This window comes from Trichogramma pretiosum, unplaced genomic scaffold (assembly GCF_000599845.2).
Source record: "Trichogramma pretiosum strain Unisexual culture from Peru unplaced genomic scaffold, Tpre_2.0 scaffold31, whole genome shotgun sequence".
Taxonomy (NCBI): Eukaryota; Metazoa; Arthropoda; class Insecta; order Hymenoptera; family Trichogrammatidae; genus Trichogramma; species Trichogramma pretiosum.
In genome coordinates this window covers 35,021-59,036 of record NW_019641631.1, presented here as the reverse complement: position 1 = coordinate 59,036, position 24,016 = coordinate 35,021, and the positions used below count along the sequence as shown (strand labels likewise).

The following is a 24,016-nucleotide window of genomic DNA, read 5'->3' as shown; positions in this document are numbered from 1 at the left end:
TAAAAAGCCATCCCCATCAACTCCATTTGATACCCGTTCGATCTCACCGCTGTCTGAACTTTCAAAAGTTCTTGAACGTCTTGCTCATGCGCAAGTCACTGAACATCTCTCAGAATATGATTTGCTCGACACACATCAGCATGGCTTCAAACCTGCTCACTCTACTCAAACACCCCTTCTCGATCTTACTGATGAGGAGACCACCCCAGCTCCGGGTCATGGATTTGCTCCAAAATTTTTTTGGGATCTCCTGGTACCCAATACTGAAGCTCCATGTGCTTAGTTTGATTATGTGCTTAGTTTCAAAAAGGCCTCAGGGCCCATTATTTAGAGTATTTTCCACATTAGAAAACAATTTTTGTTATATTCTATATCGATATAGAAGTACTTGAACGAAAAAGTGCACCAATGAAAAGTTTTAAAATTTTTCAAAGAATTTGCTTGAATTTTTTCAGAATTGTTGGGACCATCTACCAGTCTCTTCGAGAAGTCCTAAAATCTATAAAAATTTTAATCGATTTTAATAAAACTGATTTTTCGATTTATTATGTAGTCAATACTTTCCGATTAATTGTGATGTCGTTTAATAAAAGCCGAGGCCGCTTGCGCGTCCTCTACTTACATTACCTCCATTTCAAAAAGAATTTAAGTTCAATTCAAATTTTCGATTTAGTTTTAATAATTTTGAGCTTAAGGTGTTTGGTCGGTATTACCGAGCCCGCTCCGCGGCCTCGACATATTACCCTCCTTTACCAGCAAATTTGATGAATTTAAAAACTCCTTTACTCAAAATATTCGTTAAACATTGATCAATTCGTAGTTATATTTACGTAAATTTATAAAAATTCGTGTATCAGAACACTACGATTTATGATTTACGATTATAGACATGTGCGTGAAGCTATACGATAACTCGAGTTATTATTTGACCGATCAACACGCATAAAAACGCAACACCCGAGCGCGAGACACAGACGCAGAGATACACAACGCTACATTGTACGTTTCATAGATATGAGCGCTGACTGCCGAGTAGTGCTGTGCGTGTCGCAACAGAAGCGAACTAACAGTCACTCGATACTGCCTAGCGTCGACCAATCACGGTGCGAGAAGCAAACAGACGCTACTGAGACTAAAAACCTACGATTATTGCACTTACTCGCTCGCTCGTTTTTCACGGATTCACTAACCTACCCAACGAGCCATAAGACGTTACACATCAAAAAGCGTCGAATTTGGGCCTCTTGAATTGAGTAATAGATGGTCCCAAAAATTCTGAAAAAATTCAAGCAAATTCTTTGAAAAATTTGAAAACTTTTTATCGCTGCACTTTTTCGTTTAAGTAATTCTATATCGATATAGAAAATATCAAAAATTTATTTATAATGTGAAAAATCTTCAAAAAAATGGGCCCTAATGCCCATGAGATCAAACTAAGCACAGAGAGCTTCAGTATTGAGTACCAGGAGACTCCAAAAAAATTTTGGAGCAAATTCATGACCCGGAGCTGGGGTGGTCTCCTTGTGAGTCTGTGCGCTCGGCTATAGACGACCGTAAGGTTACGCTACTAGTCTCCTTCGACTTTTCAAAGGCTTTTGATATGATCGACCACTCCATACTTTTATCCAAGCTTCACAGACTTGTTTTAGCCACCTCTCTCTCGAATGGTTTGCTAGCTACCTTTCCAATCGTCCAATTGCGGTGCAACGTCAAGATGGCACTCTGACCCCGAGCCAGTATGTCTCTTCGGGTGTGCCTCAAGGTAGTACTCTCGGACAATTGCTCTTTGCTGAATTTATCAATGATCTACGCCGACGATTCGCAGATATATGCCCACGACTATCAATCTAAGATTTTACGATTGATCAAATGAGTGAACGCTCACGCGAAGTGCGTCGTGGAATAGGCCTCTCCCTCGAGCTTATGCCTTAACGCCTTAAAAACAACAGTCATGCTCTTGGGCAGTCGTGTATATATTTCTGCTTTCAACTTCGACTCTCTTCTAAGGATTGTTGTTCAGGGCGTGCCGATCGACTACTTGTCAAGCATGAGATGCTTGGGAGTCACGCTGACTCCATCTCTTCACTGGCATGCTCATGTAGGCAGCATCATCTCGAAGTCTCGCTATGCCCTCTACTTTCGCTTGGCTCGTTGCTGTGTGCCGTGCTTTTGTGCGAAAATTTTCGAATTTTTTTGTGCGAGTGCGTAGTGCAACGCGACATCCACTACTGCAAGTTTAAAATCGCCAAAGTGCCAACTTGATCCTGTAAAGCTAAAAAATAAGTTTATAACCTGTAAGCCAACGCTTTTTCTCTGATTTTGTGCGTGAAATCGGTGTTATTGTGTCGGTCGGCTTAATCCGCTTATCAACAGCTGCTGTGTATTGTGTAGTGTGTATCTGCCTTGAATCGTTGAATTGTGTATAGTATAAACGAAAGTGTCTGTGCCGTGCTCTGCCGATTTTGTTTTGCCATGTCCTCAAAATCGAGCTCGTCCGTATCGGCCGAAGATACCTCCCGAATACTCGCCATGCTCTCTCGCATTGATACTGCGCTGAGTGATCTTCGGACTGATTGAGCTGTGTTAAAGACTGGAGCTGACGCTCAACGACGAGTCGCAGACGACACGAATCTCAAACTCGACAGAGTTATTGAGGCCCTTGAAGTTCACTCCGGACGTATTGAGGCTCTTGAGGCCCGCCAGGAACATGTTGAGCGCTATCTTCGAGAGGCGAAACCATGCCCCGAACTGAAAATAATAGGTATTCCATTCGCCCTGGCTTGCACCGCTGATCCAGATCTTCGTCACCTGTGTGCTTCGATCTGCGAGCTTTTTGGAGCTGGCCACACCATCACCGACGTCCAGGAAATTCGGCGGCTAAACCCATCATCTGCTCGGCTAAGTGGGAAAAAGCAGGTTTCACCTCTATCTGCTCGCACTATGATTGTGCATTATAAGCAGACCGACACCCGAGATTACGTTCTCAGGGCCAAAAAGAAATTTAGAGAACTACTCGCCTCTGCCCTTTTGCCAGGTGCAACTGGCGGTATAAAACTCTTTGAAATGCATTCAAAATATTTGCACGATTTGCTTAGTAAGGCGAAAGCTGTGGCTAAAGAACGTGATTATAAATATGTGTGGGCTCGTGGTAGAGTCGTGTTTGTGAAAAAGTGTGATGATATATGAATATGTGAGGTCATCGAGCTATTGATTGAGCCTGATCTAGAGAGACTCTGAGCATGATTGCAAATTTATAGTAGTTGCTAGTAAGCAGTGTCTATTTGTGAAATTTGTTATGGAAAGTTCTGCCAATGTGTGCATGTTGTCTAGCCCTCAATTTGTATATTGCTATTGTATATTGCTTATGTATTGTATATTGCTATGTTGTGTTCAAGTGAATTTAACAAATTGCTCTACTGTGCCTTAAATTATGTGAACTGTAAATATCTGTATATAGCTATGTTTGTGCGACTAATTGCTTGTAGTATTCTGATGATACTTTGCAAATTAGTATCTAAGCGCTTAATGTATTGTTATTGTTAATGTATCGTACATTGAAAATTTTTTGTACTTCTGTTGGTAATTTTTGATTGCATATTTTATGCTGGTTTGCCATTTTGACCAAGGAGTCCTTGGCATTAATAAAAATCGTTCAAATCGAAAATCTCTCTCTCTCTCTCTCTCTGCTCTCTCTCTCTCTCTCTCTCTCTCTCGGTAAGCGGCTACACACACGTTTTTGCAGTGCTCCGTATTTTGTGCATTTTACTGCCGTCTTTTGCCTTCGGGCGTTTTTTCTTCCAGATAACTCTTGCTCGCTCCTCATTGCAAGGCTGTGGCCGAAAGCTTGAAGCTTCTCCACCTTTGCAAATCGAAAAATCAAGGAAAATCTGGAAGAAATTTTTCAATTGAGGTTAGTCAATTTACGCCATCTTCGCTGATTTTGTCATCGTCATCGTCGTTTCGGCGCCGATCCAGCCTGCGCGGAGCTCACGGCCCGTCGCGGTGGGGGAAATCTCTCTCGGCATCTGTCTCTCCGACGTCGCAGACCGCTCAATTCAATCAAGCTTTGCGCACGGGCCAGTGTCGCCTCACACCTGTCGGATGTCAACTGTTCCCATTGTGCAAGTGTGTGTACAGTGCGTGAGTGTGCTGGAGGGAGACGCCACTGAAGTTGTCAAGTGCTCGGCCTGTGGCGCGTCGACGCATAAGCTCTGTGCTCCTTCTCGCAATCGCCTTTTTACTTGCAACGCTCGCTCGTCTGCTGCGGCCGTCGATCTCGTGTGCCCCGCTCTAGCTCTGTCTACTCGTTGCGCGCTCCGCATCTCTGAAACGGTCGTTATCGTCTCCAGAGAAACTTTTCGCTGAGCCAGCGAAAAAGGTAAAGGCGGGTGCTACAGGGGAAGTTAGCAAGACAAAGGCAATGTCAAGTAAATCCAAGACCAAGGCAGACGCTGCACCACCTGAGAAGCCTCCTGCCTGGCTATTGCAGCACGAGCAGCGTCTTACAGCTCGCTTTGACACCTGTGCGACAGGCGCATGTCTGTACAGCGCGCTGATGGCACCTTGACCCAATCATGCGCTTCAACATCTGGGGTACCTCAAGAGTCTGTGCTCGGCCCACTCTTATTTGCAATATTTGTCAACGACCTACGCACCGTCCTTCACCACTGTGATCACATCGTCTACGCCGATGACACGCAAATCTACGCGCATGATTACCCTGACCGTATACTTGAACTCATCGCTGCAGTCAACTCCGACGCTTAGTCGGTCGCTGCTTGGGCGTCTCGCTGTGGCCTCCGACTCAACCCGAGCAAAACAACAGTGCAACTACTCGGCAGCCTCGCTTTCTTGACAAAACTCAAAGCCTCATGGCTACCTAAGATAACGGTTCAGGGAACACACATCGAGTACTCTCCAATTGTGAAGACACTTGGCATCAAGCTTACTCCAACACTCAACTGGGAGGCGCATACGAGTAGCATCGTGTCACGCTGCCACTACGCACTATTCTCGCTTCGCTACTACAGACACGCCCTCTCTCAGAGCATGAGGAAAACGCTTGCGGATTCGAGTCTGACGTGCGAAGCAGACAAGACGTGTTCTGCTCGTGCTCCCGTATTCTCGATCTTTTACAAAGATATACGTAGAATCAAAGTGCTTGTATAGGTTCTGCACGTTCACGGCGACGTGCCGCGTCTGTGCATGTGTGTGTGCAGTCCCGCCGCTGTGTGTGTGTGTGCAGCTGTAGCAGGTTTTTGTTGCGTATTGTGTCGATTGCAAGTGACACTAGTGTTTCCCGCGCTCAGTTCTATAGGTGTGAACCGCGCACGTTTGTGTGAGTGCGTGCTCCGCGCCGCTGTGCCGGTGTTCGATCGGTCGGGCCGACTCGCGTCGAGTAAGTCGCTATGCTTGACGGGCAGCGGGATCGGCAGGCGCCTACGACGGCGGTTCACGGCTCAATCGAGAGTCGAACGAGGAATGGCACGCTGCCGGTAGAGCCGAAGTGGATAGGTTCCCCGGCGGATATGATCGTAGCAGCGACCACGAAAATAATCGTCAGCGCTCCGCTCGTCAAGGAGGCTCCGCTCCCGTCCCCCGCAGATTTTGCGACCGGGAGCCCTGAGGAGCAGTGGAGACGAGTCGACGGACTCGTGAACGGTCTTGCCGCCTTCATCGACGGCAGGGGCAACCTACACCGGGAGGTGATCAGGTACACCATGAGCTTGGTCCAGGCCGTCTCGGCCCTCAATAGGTCGAAGGCTCGACCTCCTACTGCGGACAAGGCGGTCTGCACGTCGCCGATGTTTGCGGTCGGTGTAACCGGCAAGCGGCCTGCAATGTCGCCACTGGCGACCCACGCAACGCCCAAGCGCCACGCTGGGGCGGCCGCACCCAGGAAATCCGATGACAACAACAACGAGGTCGTCGATCAAGATGGTTTCTCCCTTGTCGACCGAAGACGTCAGCGCCAGCGAAAGCAGCCGGCAGCATCAGATGACACTGCCCGCACCCGTCAACAGCCGAAGCCGCGACCAGCGCCGCGTAGGGTTCATCACCGACCGGATGCAATAGTCATCAGAGCGAAGGATGCATCTACGTACGCCGGCATCCTAAAAACGCTCAAATCGGAGCCGACGTTGCAGGAGACAGTCGGAAGCAGCGTCAAAAACATCAGACGCAGTGCTGATGGTGCCCTGGTGCTACAATTACGTAAAGGTGTGGACAATGCTCCCTCCCTCGGCGAGGAGGTGGGCAGAGTTCTCGGTGACGTCGCCACTGTCGGCGCCATACAGCACACTATAGCGATCGAGATCAGGGACCTCGACGAGTGTGCCACCAAGAAGGAAATAGCCGAAGAGTTGGCCAAATCGCTGAGCGCCCCATACCTCAACGAAGAAGTAGTAAAGACGCTGCGGAAGGCGTACGCGGGTACGCAGACAGCTGTCGCTGCGCTGCCGGACGATCTGGCCGCCAGGGCGCTGAAACTCGGCCACATCCGTATTGGCTGGGTCAACTGCCGCATCCATGGTCGCGAGGATGCCTTGCGCTGTTACCGCTGCTGGAGCCCCGGCCACATCTCGGCCCGCTGTAAGGGTCCCGATCGCTCGGCTCACTGCTTCCGCTGCGGACAAGCGGGCCACCGGATAAAGGACTGTAAAAACAAGCCATCGTGCGTCTTTTGCCGGGAGCAAGGCGCTGTCCACGACCATGCGTCCGCAGGCCCGTACTGCCCACTCGCGCACACGCCAAACCAAGTCCGTCGATGATGAGGATCTTGCAGCTTAACCTCAACCGTTGCAGTGCGGCCCAGGACTTACTGAGCCAAACCATTCTCGATGAACGCATCAACGTGGCCGTAGTGTGTGACCAGTACAAGAACCTTGATCCACCCTACTGGCTTACTGATGCCAACAGCCAAGCCGCGATCTGGGCGCACGAAGGATGCCTGGTTCAGGAACGCCCATCAAGAGCGCGCCCTTACTTCACCTGGGCCCGAATCAACGAAATCTATTTTTTCAGCGTCTACGCACCACCAAGACTCGCTGATGCGGATTTCTCTGCCCTCCTCACCAACATCATCGAGGAAGCCCGGGAAGAGGCCACTCATCGTCGCAGGTGATTTCAACGCCTGGTCAACGGAGTGGGGATGCCGTGCGACGAGACAGCGCGCCGTCGCTCTCCTTGACGCGCTCGCCGCCCTGGAAGTCGTACTTCTGAATACTGGAGACACACCAACATTCTCCGGTCCAATGGGCTACTCGGTCATCGATCTCACCTTCGCCAGCGACACACTCGCCCCCCAAATTACATCATGGGCCGTAAGCGTGCTCTACACGCACAGCGATCACCAGGCCATCGTGTTCGAGATAAAGACCGCCAGACCGCCTAGACCTCCGACGCGGAAGTGGAATGCCCGCACTCTCGACACAGAGTGTCTCTTGGTCACGATGGCTGGAACCGCGGTTCCTCCCGGGCCCACAGAAGAGATGGCTACAAGTCTCATGGCTGCCATCACCAGTGCATGCGATGCGTCTATGTCTAGGAGAGGCGGACGACGTCGCCGTGGCGTGGTGTACTGGTGGACAAACGAGATCGCCGACCTTCGGCGTGCATGTCTGCGAGCGCGAAGGCTTGCCCAGAGAGCACACGGTCGGCCAAACGAAGACGCTTGCCGAGCGAGCTACGCCTCTGCAAGACGTCTCCTGCGCGCTGCTATCAAGACCAGCAAGCGCCTGTGTTGGAACAAACTGTGCAACGAGGTCAACGAGGACGTGTGGGGTAAACCGTACACGACGGTCATGTCCCGTCTCAGAGGCCCGAGAGTAAATCCTCCGAGCTCTCCGTCCCTGGTGCACCGCATAGTGGCAGCCCTCTTCCCTCGCGTGCCCGACGAACCTGCTCCCCCACCACCACCCCAGGCAGGAGAAATTGTTCCGGCCGTCACCTTGGAGGAACTCCGAAGAGCTTACAGGAGGATCAAGGAGCACACCGCGCCCGGGCCGGATGGCGTACCAAACGCCGTTATCAAGACCGCCATCGCCGAGCACCCTGACGCCTTCTTGCAGGTGTATACGGCATGCCTGCGTACCGGCGTCTTTCCTGCGTGCTGGAAACGTCAGAGGCTATAGTCCTGCTGCCAAAGCCAGGCAAGCCCCCCGATGAACCATCGTCGTACAGGCCGCTCTGCATGCTCGACACAGCGGGCAAGATTCTGGAAAGAATCATTTGCGACCGCCTCGAAGCCATCACCGAGAGCCCGGAGGGCCTCTCAGACCACCAGTATGGTTTCCGGAAGGGGCGATCGACGATCAACGCCATCGAGAGCGTCATCTCCACTGCTCGAGAGGCTATCGCAGGTAAAAGATGGAACCGCGGAACCAAGAAATACTGTGCAGTCGTGACCCTCGACGTGAAGAACGCGTTCAACTCGGCTCGGTGGAACAGCATCCACACCGCGCTGCGCCGGATGCGCGCGCCTGAGTACCTGCTGAGAATCATCAGCAGCTACCTCTCAGCGAGAGTCCTCGACTACGACACGGACGACGGGCCAGGGTCCTACAGTGTCACAGCAGGCGTTCCGCAAGGATCTGTCCTGGGGCCCATCCTGTGGAACGTCATGTACGACGCCGTACTGCGCCTCAACTTCAGAGGCAACGTAAGAATCGTCGGCTTCGCGGACTACATCGCCCTGGTGGCCGTTGCTAAGCACCTGTGGCAGATCGAGTACGATCTTGACGCTGCCATCGAGCAGGTGCGGCGCACGCTCCACGAGCTTAGCCTTGTTACGGCCGACCACAAGACCGAGGCCCTACTGATCACTAGTAGGAAAAAAACGGAAACCATCACCATCACCGTGGGCGACTGCAGCATAAGGTCGTCTCCCTGCATCCGCTACCTGGGCCTACACATTGACTCCAAGCTGAGGTTCGACCAACACCTCCGAACCGCCAGCGAAAAGGCAGCAAGAGTGGCTGGAGCCCTAGCAAAGATCATGCCCAACACCGGTGGGCCCAGAAGCAGCCGACGAGAGCTCTATGCTCACGTCGTCGACTCGATCCTCCTGTATGGAGCGCCCATCTGGAGATGTGCGACAGAGACGCAGGCCTACATCCGTCAAGCGGAGGCCGTGCACCGACGAGCCTGCCTGCGCGTGATCAGCGGGCGACCACACGTCTCCTACGATGCGACGTACGTGATAGCCGGCGTACCCCCGCTGACCCTACTGGCGGANCTCTCTCTCTCTCTCTCTCTTTCTTTCTCCATGCGCTCAATTAGCATAATTTCGTGCACGCACGCGCGAGTGCGCTTACGTTGACTTTTTTCGTTTGCTCCGAAATTAGAAAAACTCTATATTGATATTTTAGTAATATATATAATATGTGTTGATGTGCGCCTATAACAAAGATGGTCGTAAAAATTGAGGTTTTCACGTGTAATAAGTCGCACCTCTATCTAACACGCTTTTCCACAGTCGATCGTGGCCACCGCTCGTCAATCATATCTTAATAACTCTATAAATCCAATAGAGGTAGATCTAACTTCGATCACGCTTGAGTGTAATAATCTTACCACCGAAACATCGTATAAACGACATCTTTTTAATTTATCATACGAGTATAAATCTCACTCGCGTGCCAGTAAAACAAATCACGGTATACACAGCTCGCACCTTCCTACAGAAGCGATCTTGAAATTATTTACATTATAAATATAACAACGCGATGAAAAACTTGTGTGTGTATTAAATAGAAATAAATTTGCTCGTGCCACGGAGGCACGTGGGCACGTGGATGAAAATAAGAAAACGAAGGAAGAGTCAAAAAAAAAAAAAAAAAAAGGAAAACGCTTGCGGTCGCCCTGGTGCTCCCTCACCTCGACTATGCTGCGGCGGTCTACGACTCTGTGACGGCCGAACAAAACCTACGGCTACAGCGTGTTCAATACGCCTGCGTACGCTTCGCCTATGGCTCCATTCCTCACACTGCCCATGTAACACCATACCGCCTGGCCCTGGGATGGCTGTCGGTGTGTCGTCGACGAGAGCTGAGGATTGCCTTGCTCGCTCTGGAGATACTACGAAGTGGTTCACCATCTCGACTGCGAGCTTCTTTCATCCTCATGGCAGACCACCCCGAAATCCGCACCTCCCCTCGTCGCATCAGGCCGCTGGTCTACTACAACGCCAAACGCACTGGAGCTCTCATGAAGTCTTTCTCGCACACCGCATCACGCATACTTTTTTCACTTCCCTTCGAAATCAATCTCACTCTTCCCGCCTCTTCATATAAAAAGCTCATCTATAATCACTTCCTCTCACTCGATAAACAAGACTGGAAATCCCGATGCATAACTGAAAACCTCACCCTCATTCCACCATCACTCGCCAACATACTCACCTTTCCGCCATCATGAGAGCACACCGCTCGCCATCAACTATTCATCGTCATTTTCATTACAATACTGGTGTTAAACTGTATATCTATATTACAATACTGGTGTTTAACTATACATTTTCTACGTAAAAACTTCTATGCTCTGTACCACTGTTGACATGACTGTACTTATATACTGTGCAACTTACCTAAAAATGTAAACCTCTGTACACTGTACTTTCACACTGGGCCATATGGGGTTCTACCTCACGGTCCGATCAAATAAACTTTCAATTCAATTCAATTCAATTCTCTCTCTCTCTCTCATCAGCTACGTGAATCTTTATCTGTGGCTCTTGTGCTGCCACACATGGATGACGCAGCCACGGTATACAATGCCACAACCAAAGAGCAGGACCTGCGTCTGCAGCACCTGCAAAATGCATATACTCGATTCATGTACGGCACTATCGCGCGCGATGAACCCATCACCCCATATCGCCTATCTCTTGAATGGCTGTCAGTAAGACGCCAGCGTCTGCTCAGAGTGGCGGTGCTCGCTTTGAACATCCTTCATAAGAAATCATCCACGCATATTTACAATAGTTTTTCGCTTTACTCAAATAGTATCAACACTCACTCCCCTAGCCGGCGTGCTAGGCCATCACTTCATTACTCGACCCCCCGCACATCAGCGTGATATACGCAAGACGCGTATTATAGACGCGGACTGCAAGTCACATCGAGCTTTGCGGATCGGCGCCGGTTCTCAACCTCGCTGTGATCGCGCCATTTCTCAGCCGAAACGCTGGCAGTGGTGGTGGGGGCCACCGCTGCGTCGCACGTCGTCCACGCCGCGCTATATAAGCCGGCACGCTAGGCCGCTGCCGCATTCGCTCGTGAGCTCTTGCGCTGAGCACTTCTCCTGGCTATCTCCGAAGAAGTGCGGCACTCTTACCCAGAGTCACCAAGACCCAAGCAACGTGTTTTCTCCCAGATCTCAGGGGTTTACACAAATCTCTCGGATTTCCAGAGGTTCTACAACTCGACGCGTTCGAGACCTCGAACTTTTGCTAAAGATTGAGGCTAACCGTCATGTCAGTTGCAAAGTGCAAACTCTGCAACTCTTTTCAGTCTCCGGCCTTTTCAGGGCTACTGTTCGAAAAGTCATCGAACTTTTATTAAACAATCTCTTCTTATTTTTCGCTTTCTTCCAAACCTCCTCGCCACTTCTACACTAAGAAGCTTCACTAGTGACCGCTAGGTGGCGCAGCGCCGACACCCACAAGCTACTTATCCCCGCCAGGGCTTAAGTATCGGCCACTTCGAGCCTCGGTCTTTTCGAATTCGGTCGCTCAGCGAGTGCAGCCTGGACCTTCCGTCTGCAACGAACCAACAAGGCCAATTCAGATTCGTCACCGCAGCCAAGTCCACAAGGTCAACGGGATCTCCAGCCTCCCTTTGCAGAGTTGACTCAGACTTGGAACAACATCGGATTTGGGTGGCCACTCGACCCACATTGCTCGCCAACTAACAAATTGGAGCTTGTACAAGCCAACTCGGCCCCGGTCCTTTTCAGGACCACCTCTCGTAGGACCTCGAAAGACCTCGAACTTTTGCTAAAGATTGAGGCTAACCGTCATGTCAGTTGCAAAGTGCAAACTCTGCAACTCTTTTCAGTCTCCGGCCTTTTCAGGGCTACTGTTCGAAAAGTCATCGAACTTTTATTAAAGTTCGATGCTAGTAGTCTTGGCAGTTACAGAGTGTAAACTCTGAAACTCCTCTCGGCTACTGGCCTTTTCAGGGCTACCGTTCGAAAAAGCTAGCGAACTTTTTTCCAAGTTCAATTCTAGCCGTCTTGGCAGTTGCAGAGTGTAAACTCTGAAACTCCATTCGGTTTCAGGTTCTTTCAAGGCTACCATTCGAAAAGTCGTCGGACTTTATTAAAATCCGACGCTCCCGCATAATACGCGCAAGCTCATTCTTTTGTTCACACTGCATCTCGACTCTTAAACTCACTTCCTTTCACCATTGATCTAAATCGTCCATATTCTGCCTATAAATCACTCATTTACGACCACCTACTATCGTTGGATATCAAAAACTGGACCACACGATGCTGCACTAAAAACCTCGCTCTCATTCCACCCTCCCTCACAAACTCACTTTTCATCTCATAAAAAGCTATTCATCTTTTACACACATCTGCCAATTTTTTTTATTAACTATACTTGTATGCTCAAACTTGGAACGTCTACTCGTTATATTTGTAAATAATTTTTCTTTTTTGAACGCTTATGTGAGTTTCCGTGGTCCGCTGTCTCTCTTCTTTGTTAGTGTACGAACAAGTGACTCGAACTTGGTAATCAAATCAAGCAAAAAATGAGGAAATATTATTTTAATATTTAAAATTAAATTTACTTTACAAATCAAACTCTATTCCGCGTCCTGAAATGAGGAAAAGGTCGTGTGATTTACAACACGTAGAGTTTTTGTAACTCAACAATAACGATTTATTTACAGTGAAACTATATACAATATTTACAAATTTGGCTGCGCAACACTAGCACAAGTGAGCCGCTATACGCGCGAACGCCGGTAAGAAATTCCTATAAATTTAACCAGCTCCGGCGATGACTGCTCGGTATAAGTCGCTAGAGAGCTGCTACTTGCTTTATAATTTGCAAGGCTTAGAGCTTTATAAGTTGCTCCGTGAGTCGCCGACCGAAGGCTTCTGATTCTTCGTCGTTCGAGTTGGCTCTTTTATAGCGCCGATCTCGTGCCAAAATCTTCCTACCCCAAACGACCATCAGCTGATCTGTCAAAGAAGGGATATGATCAGCTGACTGGCTGTCAAGGCAGGGATACAACAGCTGATTGTAATGGCAAGACATCAGCTGTTCTTAGTCGTTGATCCGTAGTGTCACATAGTCCCCTGATTTGCAAGTAAGGAAAAAATATACAAACAAAATTTATATCACAACAATGCATATAACGTTACGATCAGTGACTCTATATAAAAAAAAATATAGTTTTTCCACAGTTGCAAATAAACCCCCAGAATAACTAAAGTTATTATCACAAAAACCCAAAAAGAAAGAAAAAAAAATATTACAATTTATGGCGTATGAAATTACTAAAAATTACTTTGAAAGAGTGAAAGAGAAAGAAATTACAAAAAAAATTTCGCACATCACTGCCCTCGTCGCATGATGCCACAGATCTCCTCGCCCATTTCTCGCCTAAACATAACAATAAAAAAAAAAAAAAAACAAACGGAGTCAGATTTACAAAAAAATCTTGCTTGATCTTCTTCCGCTTCTCCTTACCACATCTCTTCAAATTCTTTGCTCAGCTGTTCCTTAAATCCCGCTGACCGAATTCCCTTTCTCGGCGGCAGGTAGTCCTCCAGCAATACAAAGAAAAATTCGTCGTCACTCGAGTCCATCGGGTTTGGCGGGTAGATCTGCGGGTCCATCAACGGGTACAACTCTTCTCTCCTTACTTGGATCGCCGCCTCAGACGTCGATGGCTTCTCCGTCTGAGTAGCTTTGCCACCCGGCATTTTTTTCCCACGGCATTTATTTGCTATCAACCTCGGCTTCGTCTTGACGATGAGGCCACGAGGACCTAGTGGTAAGGGTGGCTTATCCACGATCCACGCTCCCCCACGACGTCGTGCGTTTGAGTGTTCGTTGCCTTGTCAACTTTCATTATTACGAAATAACACAAGACTAATGGCTACACGGGTGATTCTGTTCCTTATATAGGTATCAGATTTGTTGATACTCTTTGCTTGTACCGTATCAGGTCGTTCGTTTCCCAATTCACAACTGATATCGAATAATTGAAGGATCGAAAAATGTCGTGGCAGACGCTTTCTCTCGCATCGAAGCGTTGCCTCTTGATCATTCATCATTAAATTTTGAGGCTCTTGCTGATTCGCAAATTAACGATGGAGCATTACGTTCTTTTCTTGACAACGCTGATTCATCTCTCAAATCAAATTTGATCAAGCTTCCTGGATCGATGAAATCTATTTATTGCGATGTATCAACAGAAAAACCACGACCTTTTCTTGCGGGAAAATCGTAAAACCTTTGGATATTTCAGGATTATTTGAATATTTTCGTTGAATTGTTAACTCCTTTTTTGATTTGGTAGCTTCATCTACAGCATAAACTTTCAGAATTCCTTCTTTATCAATACTAAATTTTACTTCTATAGATGGTTCACCTTTTTTGGCTCTTTCGATTTTTGTCAATTCGAAACAACCTAGAAATTGATTATCTTCTGCTATTTTGGATTCTCCTTCATAAATCTCAATATAGACTGTAGTAGCATTATCTTTAGCAGTAGTAAACATCCGGGTGTGTGAACAAGGAATGATCGAATATTGTTGTAGGACTACGCTAAAAGTGTGATTTTCTTCATTCTTAAAAGTTCTTACTCCCAATGGAAACGGGGTAATATCTTCGATGAAAAGTGGTGACTCAATTTCAGTATTTAACAGAATATTAGCGTATATTGCTGCACCCTTTGCTATCGCCTCATCATAGTCGATATCCTTGCATAATGAAATATCTGGGAAAGTGTTCTGAAGAATGGTATTAATTTTCGCAATCCTTGATGAACCAGCAACTAAAATTACTTTCTGAATCTGACTTTTATCCATTTTTACTTTTTGTTTTGCTCGTTCCAATGTTTCACTTAGGCAATTTTGAATTTTTTTAAAAAGGTGTGAACAAATATTCTCAAAATCTGTTCTGGATACATCCAAAGTAACCCCATTGATTTTGATATTGGTTTCATCGTCAGCAGATAAATCTATTTTGGCAGCCTCACACTTTTCCGACGATATTGTTGACAAAATCGTTAATGTGTCGGATATCCGGATATTTTGACAACAGATAGAGGAGATCAATTTACATCTCACATGTTTACAGATTTTGCGAAGCTTTTCGGCATCAAGTATCGACATACGAACAGTTGGCATCCCCAAAGCAACGGAATAGTCGAAGTTTTTCACCGACATCTGAAAACTTCTCTCATGGCTCATCACAACGATAATGGGCTCGAAGCTCTTCCGTTGGTTCTTCTTGGCATCCGATCAGCTTTTAAGGAAGACATATCATCAACTTTCAGCGAGCTGGTGTATGGCGAGAAGTTGCGTTTACCCGGCAAACTTTTCAAAAGCTCAACCATTGAATCTTTAAGCAATCCATCCGATTTATTACATCGCTTGCGGTTATTTTGCTTCCTCATAGAGGGAGCTCTGTGATAGGCTCGAAAACGAGATTTTGAACCAGACGTCGTAGGACAATTTGGTTTACATATTTGGAAACTACATTGAATTACCAACAAATGTCTGTATGAGTTTTTGTTTTCTCGGCCTTTTGGCTAACATAGAAATGTATGCTAACATGATGGACCTGATGGTCGTGATCTACTGGTAGTTAGGACACTAGACAGTGAATCAAAATTTAAAAATACGAATTTTCACTTTAATAACCGATGCCTTTTATTAATATTATTTTTTATGAGGAAGCTCTTTGCCAATAAATTGGCAGCGGTTTTTGAACATTTACAGCCTCAGCCTGTTTCGAGACATTGCAAGCCCAACGTATTTGTTTATAAGGAGCTTCAACATTGCAAATATGTTTTCTTGCGAGACGATTGCATTTCCAAGGCGTTAGTTTCCACTCCATATACTGGCCCTTATGAAGTGTTAGATCGTACCGACAAGACGATGGTTCTCAAGATTCGTGGAAAACCTTTGTCTGTGTCCATCGACTGTTTGACGTGTTCGTTTTAATTTATGACCCTCGGATTAATATTCTTTTATGCTACTGCGTAGGGAGGTGGTGTGGCGGCTCTGTTCATGTCGCGCGTCATTTTTAATTAGCATTTTTCAATTGTTATTTTCAAGAACCAATAAAAATGTATGTTGATTAGTCAGTTGAGTCTCAAACGTCGAAGAGCTAGGATCAATAAATAAAACCGACAAACCTCAAATAACCGCCTTAATTATTTATAGCATTAAGCCGCTTTAGGTATACAGGGTGCGACAAAAGTATGGAAACCCTTGGAATTATGTATCGCAGAATATTCGTTAAAAAAAATCAAAGACCCCATATCAGACGTATTTTTTGACGAGGAATCCGATGGTAACCTTGAATTTGACCTTAGACGTAACCTTGAAGCCCCAGCGATCCAAAAATCGATTTTTCAAATGGAAACCCCCATTTTTTATTGTATATTCGAAAAGAGTGTAAAGTTCTACGTTAAAAAATTTATTTTTTGTTTATGGACACTTTTCAGAACATTGTTAATCGCACAACTTGTTTCTAAGATTTTTCTTTGGGCAAAAAATTATATCCACGTACGTTGAAAAATTAATTTTAATGTCAACAATTTCGATAGCTTGATTAACTAAAGCTTCACAATAAGCTTTAAATAATAAACTGAATATATTCAATTAACATTTTTATGAAAAAAATAAACCATCTCACTTTGGTTCGTGTGATATCTGACTGACTTTTCGAGGAAAGAGACTTGTGTAATTCTGTCGATATAAATCTCATTCATAGCATTCATTGTATAAAATACTTATTCTTATCTGTTGCTTACAAAAGTTTCATCATACATTTTTTCTAAAACCTCGAAATTTTCAAATGTTTCATTCGACGGAAAGGGAAAAAATTAGCATGCTAATGATGAGAGGTTGAGGAAATATGAAAATATCGAATAATAACGTTATCATTCTTTTCAACGCGCATTTCCGGAACAATAACGGCCCTCCTCTTTCGAAATCGTCGGTCTCAAAAACCTTGAGACGATTCGAGGAAACAGTATCTGTTAAAGACCTCGTCAGGTCTGGAAGGCCAGCAACAATGACCACGGATGACAGATCATTAGATATGATCCTGTCATTTTTTGAAAACCCCCATCGACTCGATCTACGGCACTGGAACAAGGAACCAGTGATATAACAGTTCGGAGGATATTAAAAAATAATAAGTTCCACCCGTACAAAGTTACTCTCTTTCAAGAACTAAAGGAAAACGATCCAGATCGTCGCGTTGAGTTCTGTAAAAGGATGATGAATATGTTGGTTACAGATCCTTTACTTTTGGATAATATTGTGTTTTCTGATGAGGCCAAGTTCCAAATAAATAACAATGTTAATAGACAAAATTGCCGTTATTGGTATACACCAACCCTCATATAAGAGAAGACAAAACACAATATCCCTAAAAATTGAATGTATGGGCGGGAATAGTAGGTGACCAAATAATAGGACCATTTTTTTATTAATGGAAATTTAAATGCTGAAAAATACGAGCAAATGTTGCGGAATGATATCTATCCAGCAATAAGAGCTGTGAAAGGTGATAATTATGATCATACTTGGTTCCAGCAAGATGATGCTCCGGCTGATTATGGTCGTGTGTCAGGAACTTCTTTGATGAAGAATTTTTTGATATATGGATAGGTAGACGAAGTGCAGTAGAATGGACAGCGAGATCTCTGGACTTAAGGGCTAACAGGGGGCTTAATTATTTATCATTTTTCAATTACAGTATTAGGCTGTAAAAGTGAAAAACATGTTTTTTTTTCAATAACACAAATGATAACCCTTTTCAATAGCCTATTTGAAAGTATTTTGTTAAGTTAGATACTTAGAAACAATTGAGTACAATAATAATGAGGGTATAGGTCATCAACGCAAGCTATACGCATATCTAAGCTACCTGTCGTAGAAATCCAAGACCAAGCATTCAGCTAAAGGAGCCTATGTAGTTTCATTTTGTTCGATAGCCAATTGGCCATGGTCGCAACCAAAAGCTAGCCATAAGATGAACTGTAGCTACTTGTACATATAGCAAAGTGAAATTAATTTATGGAAAATGATAAAAAATGAATACTAAATTCTAGAAAATTGTACACAGGAGTAGCTAAAGTTTTTTTTTTCACTTTTATTTGTTTACATTTTTTTCACTTTTATAGCCTAGTACTGTAATTGAAAAATGATAAATAATTAAGCCCCCTGTTAGCCCTTAATGCCTTTAGACTTTTTTTGTGGGGTTATTTGAAAGATCAAATCTATCAAACTAAACCAGAAAGTCTTGAGGAGTTAAGAAGGAAAATAAATCAACGAACAGAAGCTATTCCATGTGAAATGATTGAGAAATGCTGTACATTAGAAAATTGATTTTTGGGTCTCTGGAGCTTGAAGGTTACGTTCAAGGTCAAATCCAAGGTCACATTGGATTTCTCGCCAAAAAATACGTCGGGTATAGAGTTTTTAATTTTTACATTAACCTTTGTCTCGAAGTTTTGCAGAGGTGTCTGCTTTCGTCAAGCCATTTTTACGAAAATCATATTATCCGACCTTAGAATGTACATAGAAAAATTACCTACGAAAACAATCATGTTCGCGATTTTTGCCTTGTTTCTAATACCCCAATAGATACTTTCCATTCCGCAGGGGGCGTGTAGCATCCATAAAAAAATCTTGGCTTTTTGGACCTCAAAAATGGCAGATTTTTTTGAGAATTGCTCATATAAGCAGGCAACTTGCAGCGCTAAGGCAGATTCGGCACCTGTGTCCGCTTTGCCTGTCACCTTTTTGCTTGGCTATCGCTAACTGTTCTTGCCAGATTACTAATATTAGTTGCAAATAATAATCTTTTTTTGCTTACTTGTGATTAAGGGGACACACCTGTGTTTATACCTATAAATGAAAAACATGAAAATTAAGGATAACTATTAAAATTTTTTGTTTCTGACGTAAAACTATGTTTTTATAGCTCCTTTTACAACAAAAAAGATGTCTCTTGTTTCTCTTATTATTGAAAATCATCTATCAAACAAGTATATTGACTTGTGATTTCTAAGTCATTGACCGCATGATTTTGAATGCAATTTTTTACTAATCCGGATCCTTGCTGTCTCAAAAGTTTAGCAATAAAATTCTTTTCTACTTAGAAATCACAAGTCAATATACATGTTTGATGGATGATTATTTATAATAAGAGGAACTACAGACATATTATTTGTTGTAAAAGGACCTATAAAAACATATTTTTACATCAGAAACAAAAAATTTTAATAGTAATCCTTAATTTTCATGTTTTTCATTTTGTTTTTTGTCATCAGGCCAAAAACAATAAAGCCTTTTGTAGGTATTGCTGTTGAAATGAAAGGTTTATTGAAATAAGTATTTGAGATATTGAGTAATTTAAATAATGAAGATTTATTTAAAATAAGTCAAGTGATAGTGTAAATATGTGCAAAATAGCAAGATGCCTAGAAAAACAGTATGAAGAACAAAATATCAATAACATCAGCGAATTTACAATTTTTATCCGTTGATTAATTATAATCGCTATACCGGCGATGCCAGGCAAACTAGCTGTCTTTCGCTCTGCAATTCAGAGTGAAAGATACGCTGAAGCAGATTTCTTAATGCACTCGAGTGACTACCCAACGGAGGCGAACCCCCTCAGCGGTCAATCTGCAGCGACTACCCAACGAAAGCAATCTTTCTCAACGGTCACCCTATTGCAGACGTCGCATAAAATGCGAACTCGAGTAGATCTCTCTACTTGCCAGCGTGCGCTAGTGAACACGCCAGAGAGAGACGGGCCCTCTTATATAGGGGGAAGCGAGGTTTGCTGCTTGCGTGAGCGACGGTCGGTGCCGACGCCACCTAGCCTCGGAGTACTCAAACACATTTATAGGCATAAACACAGGTGTGTCCCCTTAATTACGTAATCAAAGTTATTGCTTTTCTTTGTTCTTTGCTTTAATTTCTTTTTTGCTTAACTCAAATCATTTTGTTTGCTTCATTTATTTGCTATATTTGTAAATAATTAATCTTTAGTTTATCAATAAATCGACAAATACTTGTTACCGAATTTTTACGACTTATCATTTTAAGCCACCACCTGATCCCACCGTTACAAATTTTTGAGCAACACGTTAAGGGGAGTCATACACCAATTGGTTCTTATTGGGCATTTTTGTGATATACATCACAGTTTGATGTCAACCTATGTTTTCAACATCAATTTGGCATCTTTGGACCCAACAAAATGTGGAAAAAAGTGTCAGAATAGACCTCTGCGTCTAAAAATAGCTTATTTTTGCTATTTTAGGATTTTGGCACTCTGCGCAAGGTTCAGACCAGAGTTTTTGAAGTACAGACCTCTAGTACGTCTCAAAATCTTCATAAAATTACTCTTTATGGGCTGAGTTTTCTAGAATTTTGATTTAGACCTTTACATCAGTTCTGTTACTCAATATGTGCTCAAAAACAACAATAAATTTTCATGAATTTTGCTTTTTTTCACATCTATTGTTGTAAAAACTTTTTTATAACTTGAATCAAAATTCCACAAAACTCAGCCCATAAAGGACATTTTTCTGAAGAATTTGAGACGTACTAGAGGTCTCTATGATGAAAACTGACTGAGAAACCCTGCGCACACTGGACTAAAATGTGAAAAATCAAACTTTCCAGGAGAAGCAAAAGAAAGAATTTATGTTTAAAATATTGAAATCTTTCCCTTTACATTCTCAGTGGCCCACACATAAATCTCACTCACACTTTACTCATTCTCATACTAATTTGAGCTTTTTCACATCATTTTATTGATTTGTTTCAATGTAAATTTCACTCAACTCACACAAAATTCAGGCATCATGCGTGCATTATTCAGTTTCTCAGTGCTGTATGTTGTTAAGTACCAAGCATAAATGTTTTAGATTTGAAAGGTGCATTTGAGCATTATTATTTCAAATGCCTTTTCTAAAAATAAAACATGCTATAATTTCAAGTATATTTTAACTGTATCACTTGTAAGAAAATATGTTTTACTATAAATCAATCACTACACTGCAGCACTGACAAACAATATAAACTAAATAAAATTATGAATCTTTATTTTTCTCTTTGGTAATGAACTACTTTAAATTTTGATGAAAAAACTTTTATTAATTCACTTTCCCAATTAACTTCAACTCTCAAATTATAAAACATCACTCATTACACAGCTGATTTATTTTGACATTTTAGTTGCCCATGTGAAATTTTTATCAATTGCATCTTCACATAAACAAAATAATAAATATTTTTCTGCTACTTCTGCTGGTGCAGTTTAATTCTGCTATATAAGAGAGGCTAGCTTTTTGTTTACAAATTTGATTCTCAAATTTGAACACCAGAGGCAGCACTAACAGCAGTAGTACTGGCAGCCGAACGCCTTGAAAATGCCCTTTTCGAGATATTCGACTTTAAAAGTTTTCCGGCAATTTTCTCGAGGAAAATGGAAAATTTTTGATAATATGACCCCACCATCAGAAAGCTGAGGTAATTTCCTATCGAAATGGTAGTTTACTTTTTTTTTTAGGTGCATTTAGTAACTTTTACAGCGAGTTAGAAATTGCGAGATTTCGCCTAATAATGCCGCGCGGGCGAGCCATTCGAGACTTGACGTGATATGGCTTACACACATTATAATAACATAAATAATTTGTTTTGAGGGCTAAAAATTTGGGAAATGATACTTCAAATGTCAAAGAATCGAAAGCAAACATAAAAAAAAAATCGATTTTTCGGTCAAATTTGGTGTATATCTCCCCTTAAGTTTTTATTTAGAAAAACCGAGACAAATAGAAGTATTAAAGATATAGAGATGAATGAGCGTGGGTCGGTATGCACGGACCTGTTTTTTTGTCTTTGTCTTTTCAACTCGCTGGAAATATAATACCCCACCGTAATTGCACACGGTGGCCGACTAATGCTGGACGCGCTCATATAAAGGTATAATTAAGTGATTTTTGATTAGAACTATAATAAAACAGACCAACTTAATTTTTTTTTAATTTTTACTTGCCTAGGTGCTTTAAACACTATTTAAGTAAATGTAAATAGTTCCTTATTGAAAGAAGCGTTATATATGAGGATAATTTATAAATGTTCCTATATATTATTTTTACATATTTTCATGCATTTTGAAATTTCAAGGTGTATATAAGCCATTAAACTCATCGTAAAATTGTTGGGTGACCTGTAGCCTAATCAAGTTATGAACACTATTTCAGATATTAGAGTTTCTCATCTGTGAAATATTTCTAATGCAGGTAATATTAGTGATAAAGCAGTTGCGTGGTGATATGATTATGAACACGTAAGGTCTAAACATTTTAAGCCATTGTATAACCGTCGGAGTAGGAAATATTTTTTTCTTCTTTCTTTGTTATTGATGCTTGTGAAAAGAAATGCGTCAAAAAGTAATACCCAAAACGGAATATTTCATTAAATAAGTATTTACTTCCTAAATTTGAATTTTATGATTATTAATACACGAACCCTCTATCTAAGCTGTTTACTATTGAACAACAAAATATAATAATCATTCGATTCATTTTAAGCTTAAATATGAACTAAAAATAAATTGTTAATACTAATCATATGAATTTAAAATAATAAAATGGTTTATTAGTGTTGATTCGAATTAAAAAATCATAAGTAAAAAATTGTTAATAACTGATTTCAGGTGAAAATATGGTTTCAAAATCGGCGAATGAAATGGAAAAGAAACAAGAAAACTCAACAGGATGCCAAATCAATAACGAAAAATCACCAGAATAAATCAAACACTCATGATAGTATTGAATGCAAACTAAGCAATCATAACATATCGCTCGCGATGACTGATATTTTTGATAAAAATACAGATAGTACCACCAACGATCAACATGAATCTCTGTATAGGCCGTACATCACTTAAACGTATTATTTTATAACTGTAGCTACAGAAACATAAATATTGCAACGATTTTTTATGATCCCTTTGTGAAATGCTTTGCAACTTTGTGTTACTTTGTTATCAAATTTCAATATCAATAAGTCTAAACGATAGAGCATTAACTTATTATTAAATTATTATAAACTTTTCAAATTTTTGATAATTTTAAGTAAAAATTTTGTAGCGAAATTATTACCAAGATTTGGTTCATAATTAAACTAAGAACTTATGAAACAATCTTACGCGATCGACTCTAATGAATAACTATGAATACTTGTACATAAGCTCTTATGTTAGATCATATAAAAAAAAATTAAAATTTTTTTGATTCGGTGGTCTAACTTTTTTTTTTAAATTTAGAAGTCAAACAAACTTTTTCTAGTATAAATGGCTAGGAAAACAACTATTGTATTTTGCATTTTTGAAGGACTAAAAAGCGTTGCAATAAATTTCAAAAATGTAAACTTTAATAACTTTTTATGTAAATATGAACATATGACAACGATTTCATCTTTAATAAAAGATGTAAGCAATAAAATTCTTTTATGGAAATCATTTTTTACGAAGGATAATGTTATTATTCGGTTATGAAACATTAAATATGAGCATGATATCAGAATGAAAGTTTCTATAAAGTTATAGAAATCAAATATGTCGATTCACGCAAGCTCGTTTTTTACTACAATAAAACAGCCGAGACGCAACCATAGATCGAGGTCTGCACACGATAAATATGTGTATGTATGGGATGGGAGACACAAATCTCGCCGCACAATAATACCTCCATCTTCGAGGAATCTGGATCGTGTGACACACATCACA

The 24,016-nt window shown here is 42.7% G+C and overlaps 1 protein-coding gene across 1 annotated transcript in view; it reads left to right on the top strand.

Annotated features, from left to right (window-relative positions):
* Positions 1-23,176, top strand: part of LOC111693735 (motor neuron and pancreas homeobox protein 1-like) — a 66,126-nt gene extending 42,950 nt beyond the window's left edge. The window contains exon 3 of the mRNA XM_023459254.1: positions 22,943-23,176. Coding sequence (XP_023315022.1) covers positions 22,943-23,176 — 234 coding nt within the window. The remainder of the gene's footprint in view (positions 1-22,942) is intronic.
* Positions 23,177-24,016: the final 840 nt, after the last annotated feature.